The sequence below is a fragment of the Melanotaenia boesemani genome, chromosome 17, assembly GCF_017639745.1.
Source record: "Melanotaenia boesemani isolate fMelBoe1 chromosome 17, fMelBoe1.pri, whole genome shotgun sequence".
Classification (NCBI taxonomy): domain Eukaryota; kingdom Metazoa; phylum Chordata; class Actinopteri; order Atheriniformes; family Melanotaeniidae; genus Melanotaenia; species Melanotaenia boesemani.
Window position 1 is genome coordinate 32,795,369 of NC_055698.1, and position 12,615 is coordinate 32,807,983.

General features: G+C 46.3%; 1 protein-coding gene across 1 annotated transcript; it reads left to right on the top strand.

Moving 5' to 3' along the window:
* The first annotated feature begins 3,150 nt into the window (after positions 1 to 3,150).
* Positions 3,151 to 4,797, top strand: si:dkeyp-92c9.2 (uncharacterized protein LOC571482 homolog). The gene is made up of 2 exons (XM_041967371.1): positions 3,151 to 3,290; positions 3,720 to 4,797. Exon 2 carries the CDS (start codon positions 3,814 to 3,816, stop codon positions 4,795 to 4,797), a length of 984 nt encoding a protein of 327 aa, XP_041823305.1. The 5' UTR covers positions 3,151 to 3,290; positions 3,720 to 3,813.
* The last annotated feature ends 7,818 nt before the right edge of the window (positions 4,798 to 12,615 follow it).

The window sequence follows — 12,615 nt, forward strand, 5'->3', positions numbered from 1 at the left end:
AGTAGCTTCAAGTGCACAGACTACGTAGGACTCGTAGCCTACGCAGTCCGCGCACCGAAGTTCGTAGACCCTGAATCTGGACTCAGTCAACGGGCCAGTTCATCACCACTTCCTGTTATGCATAGCTGATGAGGAGGATGTGACATCACGCAAATACAAACGTGAGATCAAATCGTTCTTGCTGATGTTTGTCTTTGTTTTGTCTCTCTTTTGTTAAAAAAAAGGTTTTATTCCTCAGACCAACTTTTAGATCTTCGGTTTTCACTACATGATTTAATTTCCTGGTTAAATAAAGTTCAATTCAATCTCTGCTACAGGTGCATGTTAATCAGGTCTAAAGAGAAAATATTAAAACATTTCTTATTGACTTAAAACTCAACTTCCAGTCTAAATGACTGATTACGCTTTAATGAAAGCCCTGGATGCTCTGCTGTGTTGGAGGAATTGATCAGCTGATTGATCTGTTATCGGCTGTCCTTCCAAACGATGCGTCTGATCCTCTTATGCCCCACAGCTCAGCCAGATATGTGACCTGTAATAAGGATGGCATCATGGAGACAGTTGCATAACAAGAGCTGACCTGCGGACACGTGAGGGAGGCTTACTCACATCAACCTGCAGTAAACTCATCATCATCATCCTCATCATCGTTTCATCTGCCTGTCAGGGTCTTCGGTCACTAGATGTTCTACCTGGTAAACCTCCGTCGGTGCTCCTTCCTCTCCATGGCGTTTAGAGCCCGGATGGAGCGGCACAAAGGAAAACGTGGACCTGTTTAGTAGCTGGAGAAACAGACAGGTGGAGACCAGAAGTAAGTAGCTCGTATTCATGGTTCAAAGGATGCATTTCATTTAGAAAAATGTCTTCACTTTCTCAGACACCCAAATGTTAAAGGCTGAATAATTAGGATTTTTTCCTTAAAAATAATTAAAAGTTTTCTCATTTGCTGCGAGGGATAAAAGGAAGCTTCCCTAAAAACAATCTGTCTCCTACATCAACAATGTCTTTGTCAAGTTTTTCTCTTTCAAAATAAGAGTTCTGTGCTGGAATAACTACTTCCTGGTTCCTTAACCAATCATATGCGACTCCCCACGGTTGCCTAACAACAACAAGGCAGCGTTTGGTATTTTATGTGGGTAAAGAGCAGCAGCCTGCAGGTATGGAAGCTGGTAAAAGAAGCGACCAGAAATAGTTACAGAAAAACCTGCTAAAAAAGCAAACCACCAAAAACGGAATAAAACGAGGATCAATGTTGGAGAATCTTCTGAAAGGTGGAGAAGTCTGAGCTGGCAAAGTTTCCCCTCCACAGGTAAACACTGGAATTTAAATTAACTGAAACGTTTATCTTGAGTTACAAAGATTTTAGTCTAATTTATTTCTCGGAGCTCATTAAATGAATGTGTGTGACTGTATGGACGTATTAGTGGAGTAAACTGGTGGCCTGTTAGTTTACAGCAACAAATGTAATGATGTTTGGGCCGAGTGAATGGTGTGTTTGTCCTTATAAACTTATTATTAATTTAAGTGAGACTAAGGGAAAACTGCCGCTGAGTGGCATTTGTTGATTAATGTAGCTTTTCTTTACACTCTATTTTATGCTAACGTAAATTAGCGCTAGCATTGAAAAGTACAGCAACTTACTGTGTGTGTGAATCATCTTCGCTCCTCATCATGATGTTTGCTGGTTCTATGTTCTCCGTCTTTCGTAGACTGTATAAAAGAACCGTCCTCTCACAAACCACCAATAGTGAAACGGCGGGGGGGACTCTCTGTGTTTTTCTTTTTCGACTGCAGTTCTGATTTGAAACACTAGGTGTCAATGCTTCTTATTTTGCCTTTAAATATGTCACCCAAGATGCTGAATTTCACCCCAGCTCCTTTACAAGCTGCACGCACTATTCTCCTTAGACCAGGGATCAGCAGGACCTTGTTCTCGAGGGCCGGTCTCCTGCAAGTATTGGATGTGTCCTGATGCAAATGATCGGGTCATTAACAGACTGGTGCAGAACTTCCATTTTATTTGGTTCAGGTGTGTTGCAGTAGAGAAACATCCCATACCTGCAGGACTAAAGGACCAGAGTTGGTGATCCCTGCTCTAAGGAGTTACTTTCCTCGATGGCAAGGTTTCCATAGCAACAAATGATTGAAAAGGAAAAGACAGATTCAATATAAGCTCTAAAAATCATTTTCATCAGGCTCCTATCTACCTGGAATTTAGCAAGTTTTCTCAAACAAAGAGGCGCTGCAGAAAAAGCATCAGAGTTCTTATCAAACTTCAGCTTATTATCAGTTAAAGTGCTAAGAGGTGGTCACCAGTTCAACTGGCTGCTTATTAATAACAACGCTGAGGAACTGGATCATCATCTAAAATCAATGCAAACCTCCTTAGACATTGATTTAGAGGAAGGCTTCTTCACACCAGCAAAATCCTCAAGAGCCTTTCTGCACTAGTTTTTAAAGGTTACAGCAGCACAAGACTTCTTCCATGAGGATGGCACCTTCTGCAGAAAAAGAGACATATTTAAATAATAAGAAAAACAGGGTTTATATATATATATATATATATATATATATACTTTTTATTTTATCCTCGTTTAAATAAAATTAAATATATTGGTGCATTTAATATGCATAATTTGATCCGTTTAAACATTTTAAAATTCTTCTTTTTCAGGTCAGAGTTTGTCTGGTTTCTCTGACCTCAGTCTCTAGTTTACGGTGCTGCGCGCGCGTGGAGAAGGAGGAGCCCGTGTTGGGAGGAGGAGGGGTTGCTGCGCTCGGAGGTCGGACAGACGGGATCGAGCTGCGGTCATTCAGCCACTCACACTGTCAGAGAACGAACTCCTCCAGCTGCTCCACTTGAGTCCAGAACCCGGACCGGGACAGGTCGGAGGAGACTTTACGCAGTCGAGTCGGAGAGGACATGGAATGGACTGAACGGACTTGGACTCAGTGAAAGTTTGCGTTCAGTTCGCGGACATGGAGACGCGGATGAAGAGGAAAGCGGAGCCATCCACCGGTCCTGGCCGGGTTCGGGTCTGAGGTGCCGCGGAGGATGACACCTGCACCTCGTCTCGCGAGGCGCCGCTCCACGCTCCGCTCCTTCTGAATCGTCTGCGGAGACTTCCAGCAGCTGTCGGTGCAGCATCTCTCCGTGCGCACAGCCCGTCGCCGCAGCCGCGGAATCAGCGCATCAGTTGCGGTCCTTCTGCGTCCCTTTGCCTGTTTGCACCGCCGCAGACTGCGCCACTGACAGCGGGCGGTTCACGCGTTTGATGCGGGACAACCAGGTGAGGCGTTCATGTGGATCTGTGATGTTTTGTTTTTAGCTTTTTTTTTTTTATCTCTGACCTGAAAACGGAGCGCTGACATCAGCTGGTAAACAACCCGAAGCGCGCGCTGGTGTTCCTTAAGTCACGCGCGTGCTCAAAAGAAAGACAGGAGTGAATTTTGTTTAAATGTGGACAGATGCGACCACACTGTTCTGTTAAACTGATCCAAACTGTTGCAGCTTCTTGTCCCCTCAGAGCACAGATAATAACAGGCGTCAAGTTTCCTGCTGCACGTGACACATCTGGCTGCTTTTAGATCTTTAAATCTAATTAGATCTTTCTTTAAAACTGAACATGTAACTAAGAATGAGCTTAGAGACACTGTTTAGACCATAAGTGTTGGGATTGGACGTGTTGTGTTCACTGACTCCTCTGTGTCTCATCCAGCTCTCCTGTCATGTCGCCTCCGCTTGCCTCTTTGTGATATTCACAACTTCTGGATTCTGAGAAAACAAAGAGAAGAAGAGTCGTCCTAATCACCATGGGCACCGTGCTGTCGCTGTCACCGGGCTCCCGGAAACCCGGTTACTATGACAACCACCCGGGCTCGCTCAGCCACTACCCGAGCCTCAGCAGCCGCTCCCTGAACAGCCAGAAGGACCGTGGCCTGAAGAGAGGCCAGTCCATCTTCCTGCCCGCGCTCACCTGGAAGCGACTCGTGGCCTCCACCAAGAAGAAGAGCAACGCCAAGAAGGGCCCCGGCGGTCCGGTGGCCCTCGGGGACCCTCTGAACAACAACAACATCAACATCTACCAGAAGGACCCTGTGCTACATCTGAACCGGGAGAATGTGAAGAAATCCCTGTCTTGTGCCAACCTCTCCAGCTACGAGGGCCCAGCAGGACTGGGTCTGGGGCTCGGTTACGGACTGGGGATGGGTCAGGGCCATGGGTACGGCTACAGCAAGTCACAGCAGCTGTCCTCGGTGAAAAAGGTCCCCCAGGGGACGTCGTCTCCAAAGCGAGTCATCGTCCAGGCCTCCACCAGCGAGCTGCTCCGCTGCCTGGGGGAGTTCCTGTGCTGCCGCTGCTACCGGCTGAAGCACCTGTCCCCGGCCGACCCGGTGCTGTGGCTGCGGGCCGTGGACCGCTCGCTGCTGCTGCAGGGGTGGCAGGACCAGGCCTTTGTCACGCCAGCCAACGTGGTCTTCGTCTACATGCTGTGTCGGGACGTAGTGGATGGGGATGTGGTGGCGTCGGAGCACGAGCTGCAGGCCATCCTGCTCACCTGCCTCTACCTGTCCTACTCCTACATGGGCAACGAGATCTCCTACCCGCTCAAGCCCTTCCTGGTGGAGGCGGGGAAGGAGGCCTTCTGGGACCGCTGCCTGGCCATCATCAACGCCACCAGCTCCAAGATGCTGCGCATCAATGCAGACCCGCACTTTTTCACACAGGTCTTTGCTGAACTGAAGAGTGAAGGCGGATGTGGGCCTCAGGACTATAGCCGGGTTCTGGATCGGTGAGAGGTCCAAGCTCTGGTTCTTCATGCCTTCTGACACTCATCCACACAGACATGTTTAACCCTTAAAACTCAAAGCCATTCTTTACTATTGTTTTTATATAAACATCCTGTAGAGGTTGAAGCTTTTAATCCCAGTCAGCATCAGACATGATGTTTCTCAGCTGTCAGACTGGGAGGTAAAATGATGTAAAATGAATGTATGAATAGATGTAGCAGCATAAAGGTCGACCAGAAGAAGAAAGCAGAATTTATTACTAACAGAACTTTGTAGAAATAACACACAGACCAACAGTGACCAAACCTTTTCTCATCTCATCGTTCTCTCAAGTCTTTCAGGAGAAAAAATATTGTTATTGAAACAAACACACAACAGAAACTATTTCCATGTTTCCACTTTTTCCTCATTTCCAGTTATTCCTGCTACTATTTACCTGCTATCCTCACTAAACCAACTCCAGCTCAGCTGCTTTGTGGCGCCACCGTGCATCAGAAACGTCTTCTTGGCTTTATTCCAGCCATAGAGGAGCATTATTTTTCTTCTTTTCACACACACATAGAACTTTCTGCTCACTGGTTGATCTTTGGCTGCTCCTGATTGGACGTTACCGTCAATCTAAGCTCTCTGATTGGTGGAAAGTCTGACAGGAAGTGGCTTCATCATCATGTCCAGGTCTAAATAGAGGTCTCTTAGCAACATAGTAGTGATGGTGATGTTTTTATGAAGCAGGAGAAGCTGAGTTTTAAGGGTTAAATATCCACATTCATCTCCTCTGAGGTTCTGACAGTTTACATTAAACCAGGAACCATTTGGTCCACCTGTCACATCAGACCCCCTGGTCTGGTCCCAGCTGTCCTCCCACCGTCATCTCATCAGGAGGAGACCAACACACGTGGACCTGTTTCTTCTTCTGTGGTGGATTCAGGACTGTTTGGCTGGATTCTGAAACCTGCAGTGTTTGCTGTGAGTGTGTGTATGTGCGTGGTGGTGTGTTGGCATTGTTGCAGTGGAAGGCAGTCATGGTCGTCAGCTGTTTACCCCGTCCTTTGTTCGTCTTATTGACAGAGCACACACACAGAGCGGGGTATTAATGAGATTAGCAGATTATCTCGGCCCCTCCCCTTCAGCCTCTGCCCCCTCCTTGCCTGATCGCCGGCGCTGCAGAGCCTCGCTGGTTAATCCGGGCCAGACTGAAGGCACGTTTGAACGTGGAGCTTCCCAACATCCCTTCAGTTTGTTGTCGCTGCTCCTGGATTTGTCCCACTTTCTGAATGACTGACAAGAGGCATTCAGGGACCCAGAGATTTCTGTGTCCCTACCTCAGTCTGCTGCTAAATTATCCCCTTTAATGAGCCGTTTGTGCATCAGCGGGTTTAATCTGCCTGGTCTGACGTGCACTTCACATTTTTCTCTTCAGCTGGATTTCAGTTTCTTTGGAGAAGAAAAAGATTTTTTATTTTTATTCATGTTGGAAACTCAGAGAACACGTTAACACGATGCTTTTTCTCAAATCTGAAGCATTAAATAGTAAAAGATGTGAGGAGTTAGTTTCAGTTTAAACCCAGATGGAAATTTGGGAAACTGTAAACATTTAAACATTCTTCTGTTTACTTTTCTAACCGATCTTTAGGTTTTTAAATGTCGACTTCTGAACTGGAAAGTCCTGCAAACTGAACCCCTGCAGAAAAACTACATGCGGTTTTTCACATATAAACAGACAAACGGAACATGGTGATGGAACATTTTCATCGTAATCACATGTGAACCCCACGTGGTCACATGTGAAACCAGTGGGATTATATGTGGAACCGCTGTGGTTTTGTATGGTGATATTTTACATATTGAAATAGTATTAAAACTACATGGGTTTTACATTTTACTATCAAGAATTTTTTCCAAAACCACACGTCTACCATGTGCAAACACATGGGGTCACATGTAAACCACGTGGCTGTTGTTAACGTTGCAGCAGCTGGTCCTGCTCCGCTGTCCTCACACAGAATGATCTGCACCTGCACCATGAATACACACTCAGAAACAAGCAAAACACACAAGCTGGAACTTTGCAGTTCAGTTTGTGCACGAGTGACGTACTTCCTGTACTCCTCTCCTCTTGGTCCTGTGGCGCAGCGTTGTCATGGTGACCCCTGCTGGTTAGGATAAGCAGAAAACCCCAGAAGTGGCGCTTTAACCGGCCAGTAACCACTTAGCTGAAGTAACGATGATGTTACAGGGTTTATGGTCCCTGACCTGTAGGTGGAGAACCCCAGGTCTGGTTGCTGTGAGACTGTGGTGCGTGGCCTGCTCCCTACATGTGGTCACATGACAACCATGCCTGTTTTGGGGTCCCGCTCTGACTAACTGGGGGCGTCGGCGTGTAAAATCTCTGCCCTGCTGCATTTTCCCGCCTCCTGGCCCACCTGAGGGTTGTAGATCTGGGTCACAGCAGTGAACCGTGGATTTCTTTGCAGCCTTGTTGGACTTGTTGAGGTCAGTGGTGCGCTCTGTCCATCCCGGACTCGGCTCTGAAAAGGACATTTGTGTCTTGACTCCTCCCCTCCCCCACCCTCCCAGCTCCACACACACTCAGCTGTTGTTGGGTGCTACTTTCATTAGATTTGACACCCCACACCCGCCAGCCACTGTCAGGACGAGGAAGGGCAGAAAGGGGCCGTTTGTTGGCTTCGTTGTGTTTGTGTGTGAATGTGGGTCAACATCTGGTCCCGCCACCGGCCTCCTGTGGACCGGCTCCTTCATGAGAAGATGCAGTGGAGCTGATGTCTGTGTTGATAACACTGCTGCAGGTTTGAGCCTTTGGTCCTTCTCCACCCTCCTCATCCTCAAACTTCATCTAGATGATGTCATTTTGAACTGGAGCCGGAGCGACCCCTCTGTCCAATCAGCTGGATGGTGTCGCCGCTGCCCCTCCAATCATTTTACAGAGCAGAGCAACTTCCAAGCCAATTAACTCTCATCTCAGCTGGAGCGCTAATCCTGCTCATCCAATCAAAGCTCTCGGCTCAGAGCTCTGCTGTCTGACAGCGGCGAGCAGACACATGATGCCTGCTTCGTCCGAGGATAACTAATGACTCGTGTTACGTATAAAGTGGCTGGTTCCAGATATTTAACAAAGTTAAAGGTGACATTTAGTGGTCGGGACCCACTTTGGTTTTTGTGTGACTAAAGATTTAAAAGACAAGTTTGATGTTATTTTTCTTCCTGTCAACAAGCGCCGTGCACGAAGCTGTTTTTAGAAAACAGGTCAAGAACTGGTCAGAAAGTTTCAGAAACATGAAGAGCTCAGGGGAAGAAAAGCAAGTTTTCATGGGATTTGTTGACAAGAAGAAAGATGAAGGCATCAGCTCTGATTAAGTCCTCACAGCTCTGTGAGTTGTGTTATTAAAGGATGATGATGATGACGATGCTGCTGCTGGTGTGATGTCGTAATGACACACCTTCCTCTGATGATGTAAATATGTGGGTGTGCAACAACAACTGTTAATGAAAAAAAGAAAACGGTGTAATAGTGTTGCTCTGGTCTGCATGCCGGCCAGCTAGTTTAGTCAGGTTTGGTTTTTTACCCTCTGTTTTGTCTGATTTTCAGTATGAGATGTTTTATTTCTTTGGTAAATTAAAACTGGAACGATCCTCAGTAGGAAACACGCTGTCGATGTTTGCAAGGCCGAGGATATACTCGCTTTTACGCTGCCTCGCGTATTGTGTGTTTGTTTGTGCACATCCTCAGAAAGTAGCACTGTGGGTTCAAAAGCTGTAATATGAAAATAACCAGTAGGGGGTGGTGTAGGGAATACTTTAACCTGATCTCCAAATTAGCCAAATGCTAATGCTTTATTGTCACCATGTTTATTGTTTTTCCACCCTTCAAATTCAGCAATCCGGTCTGAGTTCTCTAATCTGCCCCCCAGCGTAAACCCACAGAAACAAACAAAAAATTAAAACAATTATGCTAACAACACAGCCAGTTCTTAAGTCAGCAGCTAATCCAGTTAGCTTTGACATGCTTGAAATCCAAGCACTGGACGAGTTAGTAGATGGTCAGCTGAGATGCTAACGTGGTAAAACTACTGGCCAGACAAGGAAAATCCATTCCAGTCAGCCACCGTTTTACAGTTGCAAGTCTCTTTATGCTAACTGCTAACTAGCCACCTGCAAAGCATGCGCTTTTGCTTAGTTCTGAGAAGAAAAACCGGGTAGCAAACAGTGTACTAGGTAGTACATTCATTCCTAGCATGTAGTATGATCCAGAAAATTCTTTGATGTTCCCATTGCACCAACTAGGAATGCCATGTAAAACTAGAAAATACCAGACCAGTTGCACTACGACAGGGGTCTGCAGCCTTTCCAATCCAAAGAGCCAGTTTTCCCTCAGCCAGCTAAATAAAACTCGTTTAGAGACGCAGATGTTACCAGACTTTATGAAAAATGACAACTTATAATTTTAGATAAAACCTTTGCAAAAAGATGATAGACACTTTCTTCTATGTGATGCAGATATTTGTGGAAAATGATGTTTAAAAAAGCCGCTGTGGAAGGCCCAGAGACCCACTTGCTGCTCCAGAACCACAGGTTGACCACCCCTGTACAGCAGCCAAAGCCTATAACAGTTGATAAACCACAAATATTTACCCATAGTTTCACGAACAATCCACCGTAATCATATATCTATAAAAACATCTTGCTGCTATTTACAGTAGAAACGTAATGGAAACTAAACAGAAAGAAGTGAAAGATAACCATGGACTACAGGTGGTGCTGGGAGGTCTTCATATTCAAGATTCTCTGCAAGTTACAAGTTCTTTGTTACGTCCTCATACCTGGCAGAAACTCCTTCAGAAAACTGCAACAGGTGGTTCATCTGTAGCCACAGCATGCTAGCAGGTTCAGAAAAGCAGGAGTAAACAATGGAATAGTTGTGTTTAACTTAATATCCATGGAAGACACATATTTAAATGTGCATCTTTATAACACACCACTTTCATTTACTTGTATATATTAAGCGCAAGCAGATTAAAAAGCGAGTAAACCCTCGACCTATGCTTCCTGCTGTGCCACTGCAGGTTTATTTTCATGTCTAGGAACGACAGAGACGCAGCTCTGATCCTCCCAGCTTGTGAATTTGTGGGAACTGTGAGAGAATTATAACGCGACATCGTTTCTTTTAACCTCGCTAAGTGTCACGTGGATGTTTCAGCCTGTTGTGTAGCTGCAACCAGAACTCACTGCCTCCTGGGAGACAGAGGCCCCCAGAAGCTGCTCATCACCGCACCAGCTGCTGGAGACACGAAGCCATTGTGGCTCGTAGCTCCGCCTCTGATGCAACAACTTCAGGTCTCACAGCTTCACATTCACCTCGCCTGGACTGGTGTTAGCAGAGATAAATCCACACCCGTTTCCATGGTTACCGCCCTCCATCCCGTGAAGCAGCACAGCGCCTCGGGTGACTTTCATGAAGCTGCTCAGGTGTGCGTAAAAGTGAAAATACAGTTAAAGAGGAAAACTTGAAGAAAACCACATTTTTCATGTTTTTGTTTCCTTTTTCAAGATGATGTTGATTATTTTTTTGATTATCTAATAAAGTGTTGAGCTGAATTGTGAAGCAGACGTTTCTTCACCCAGAGCATGTGACGGTTCCTCTGCCTGCAGGCGGGCAGTAAATTCACGGGGGACATAAAACAGCTCAACATGCAGCTGCAGATGGCCCGCTGGCGTCCTCTCAGGGCTCCATCTGAGCGTGTCTGAGCATCAGCCCCATCTGCTCCGGCCACAGGTGATGCTGCCCCAGCAGCAGTCAGGAGGTTTAAATGAGAAGTTTACAGATTTATATGCTTCATACACGCTGGTTTAGTTCTACCAGATCTGTTCAGAAGGTCCTTTAACCATCTTCAGATCAATAATTGGATTCACACATGAAGCAGTAGATGTAAGGTAGATATTTAAATTCCCATATTATATATAAATTATTTCCCTTCTTCCATCCTTTCCTCCTTCACTGCCTCATTCATTCATTCATTCATTCATAATAAAAAGAAGAAGAAACCTTTATCAGTCCCTGACTGGGGAAATCTGCTTTGTTGCAACAGCACAGGTGATATCAGAAAGAAACACACACAATAAATAATGACATGTGCAGTCTGCAGGGTGAGTATGTACAGGATATAAACATGTACATAAACGTGTATAAACATGTAAAGACAGTTTCATGTGTTCATTGTAAAGTGTGACAGCAGCAGGAGGAAAGACCTGCAGTTGGGCGTCGGAAGAGGTGAGGACCCAATTGCAGGTAGACAGGAGGCAGAATCGATGCAGGTACAAGAAGGTTTATTTCCAGGATCCAAAACAGGACAAAACAGAATACTTAAACCAGAGGGAACAGGCAAACGTGAAGGGTGAATGATGAGGATCCGACAGGGAACAACAGAAAACCAGGGGTACTTATACACTGAGGGAGTAACAAGACACAGGTGAAGTGGATGACTAATCAGACCAGGTGAACTAACGAGGCAGGAACAGAAAACCACAGCACACAAGGGAAAAAACTAACTAAACATAACCAGAAACCCAAAAACATGAACACAAAAGTCCAGAACCATGACAGCAGTATCTCTCCTCCCCACAGCGAGGATGGATCGGGGGGGGGACTCATGGTCCAGCATGGAGGTCACCTACCTCCTACACTGAGTCCAGAGACCAGCCCAGGACAGAGCTGATCTTCCTGAGGACTTAGTCCAGCTTCTTGTGTCATGGGCCTACACATGTTGGTGCTTCCTCCGCCTCTTTCCTTGTGTGGCTGAGAGGCGGATCCACTGATTAAGGTTGCGCAGCTGAGGTGAATCGGGCTCATCAGTCATCTGTATAAAGACTCCAGGATCATCTCTAGTCTTCGCTGGATCGTACCACTACTAGTGGTAACCGGCTCGGCACATATCTAAATCATAGTTATCTTGCCTGTGTTCTGACCTGCTGTGATTCTCTCCCAAGCTCTCTGTCCTGGAAACAACTTGTGTAAATCCTGTCTGCCCCCTCTCTGCCTTGTCTGCCAGCCTGCTCCTCATCCTCGATCCGCACTGGAATCCTTCCGACCGCTCATCACCAATTTAGAATAAAATACTCACTGCATCTCAACCGTGTGCTCTCTTCCTTGGGTCCAAACCCCGATCCTGACATCTTCCGCTCCCTCCCTGTGATGCTGCTGCTCTAGCAGACCTCACCGTACAGGATGGCTGATGCCACCACAGAGAAGGTCCTCAGGAGGCCCCCTTCACTCCAAAAGACCACCGTCTCCTCAGAAGATAGACCTGCTCTGACCCTTTCTGTCCAGGTTCTCTCTTCCCATCATCCAGTTATCGGTTCAAGCCATTCTTCCCTCCTTCATCCATCAATCCATCTATCTTCATTATCTTCCCACTCACTCGTCCTTCTTCCCCTTCCGCAATCATTCCTCCCTCACTCATCCATCCATCCACTCTCCATCCATCCATCCATCCATCCATCCATCCATCCATCCATCTGTCCATCCATCCACTCTTCATCTATCCATCCATCCATCCACTCTTCATCTATCCATCCATCCATCCACTCTTCATCAATCCATCCATCCATCCACTCTTCATCAATCCATCCATCCACTCTTCATCAATCCATCCATCCATCCATCCATCCATCCATCCATCCATCCATCCATCCATCCATCCACTCTTCATCAATCCATCCATCCATCCACTCTTCATCCATCCATCTATCCATCCATCCATCCATCCATCCACTCTTCATCCATCCATCTATCCATCCATCCATCCATCC

What these genes read in the sequence shown, in the direction of transcription:
- si:dkeyp-92c9.2 (XM_041967371.1), top strand. Translation starts at nt 3,814, where the DNA reads ATGGGCACCGTGCTGTCGCTGTCACCGGGCTCCCGGAAACCCGGTTAC.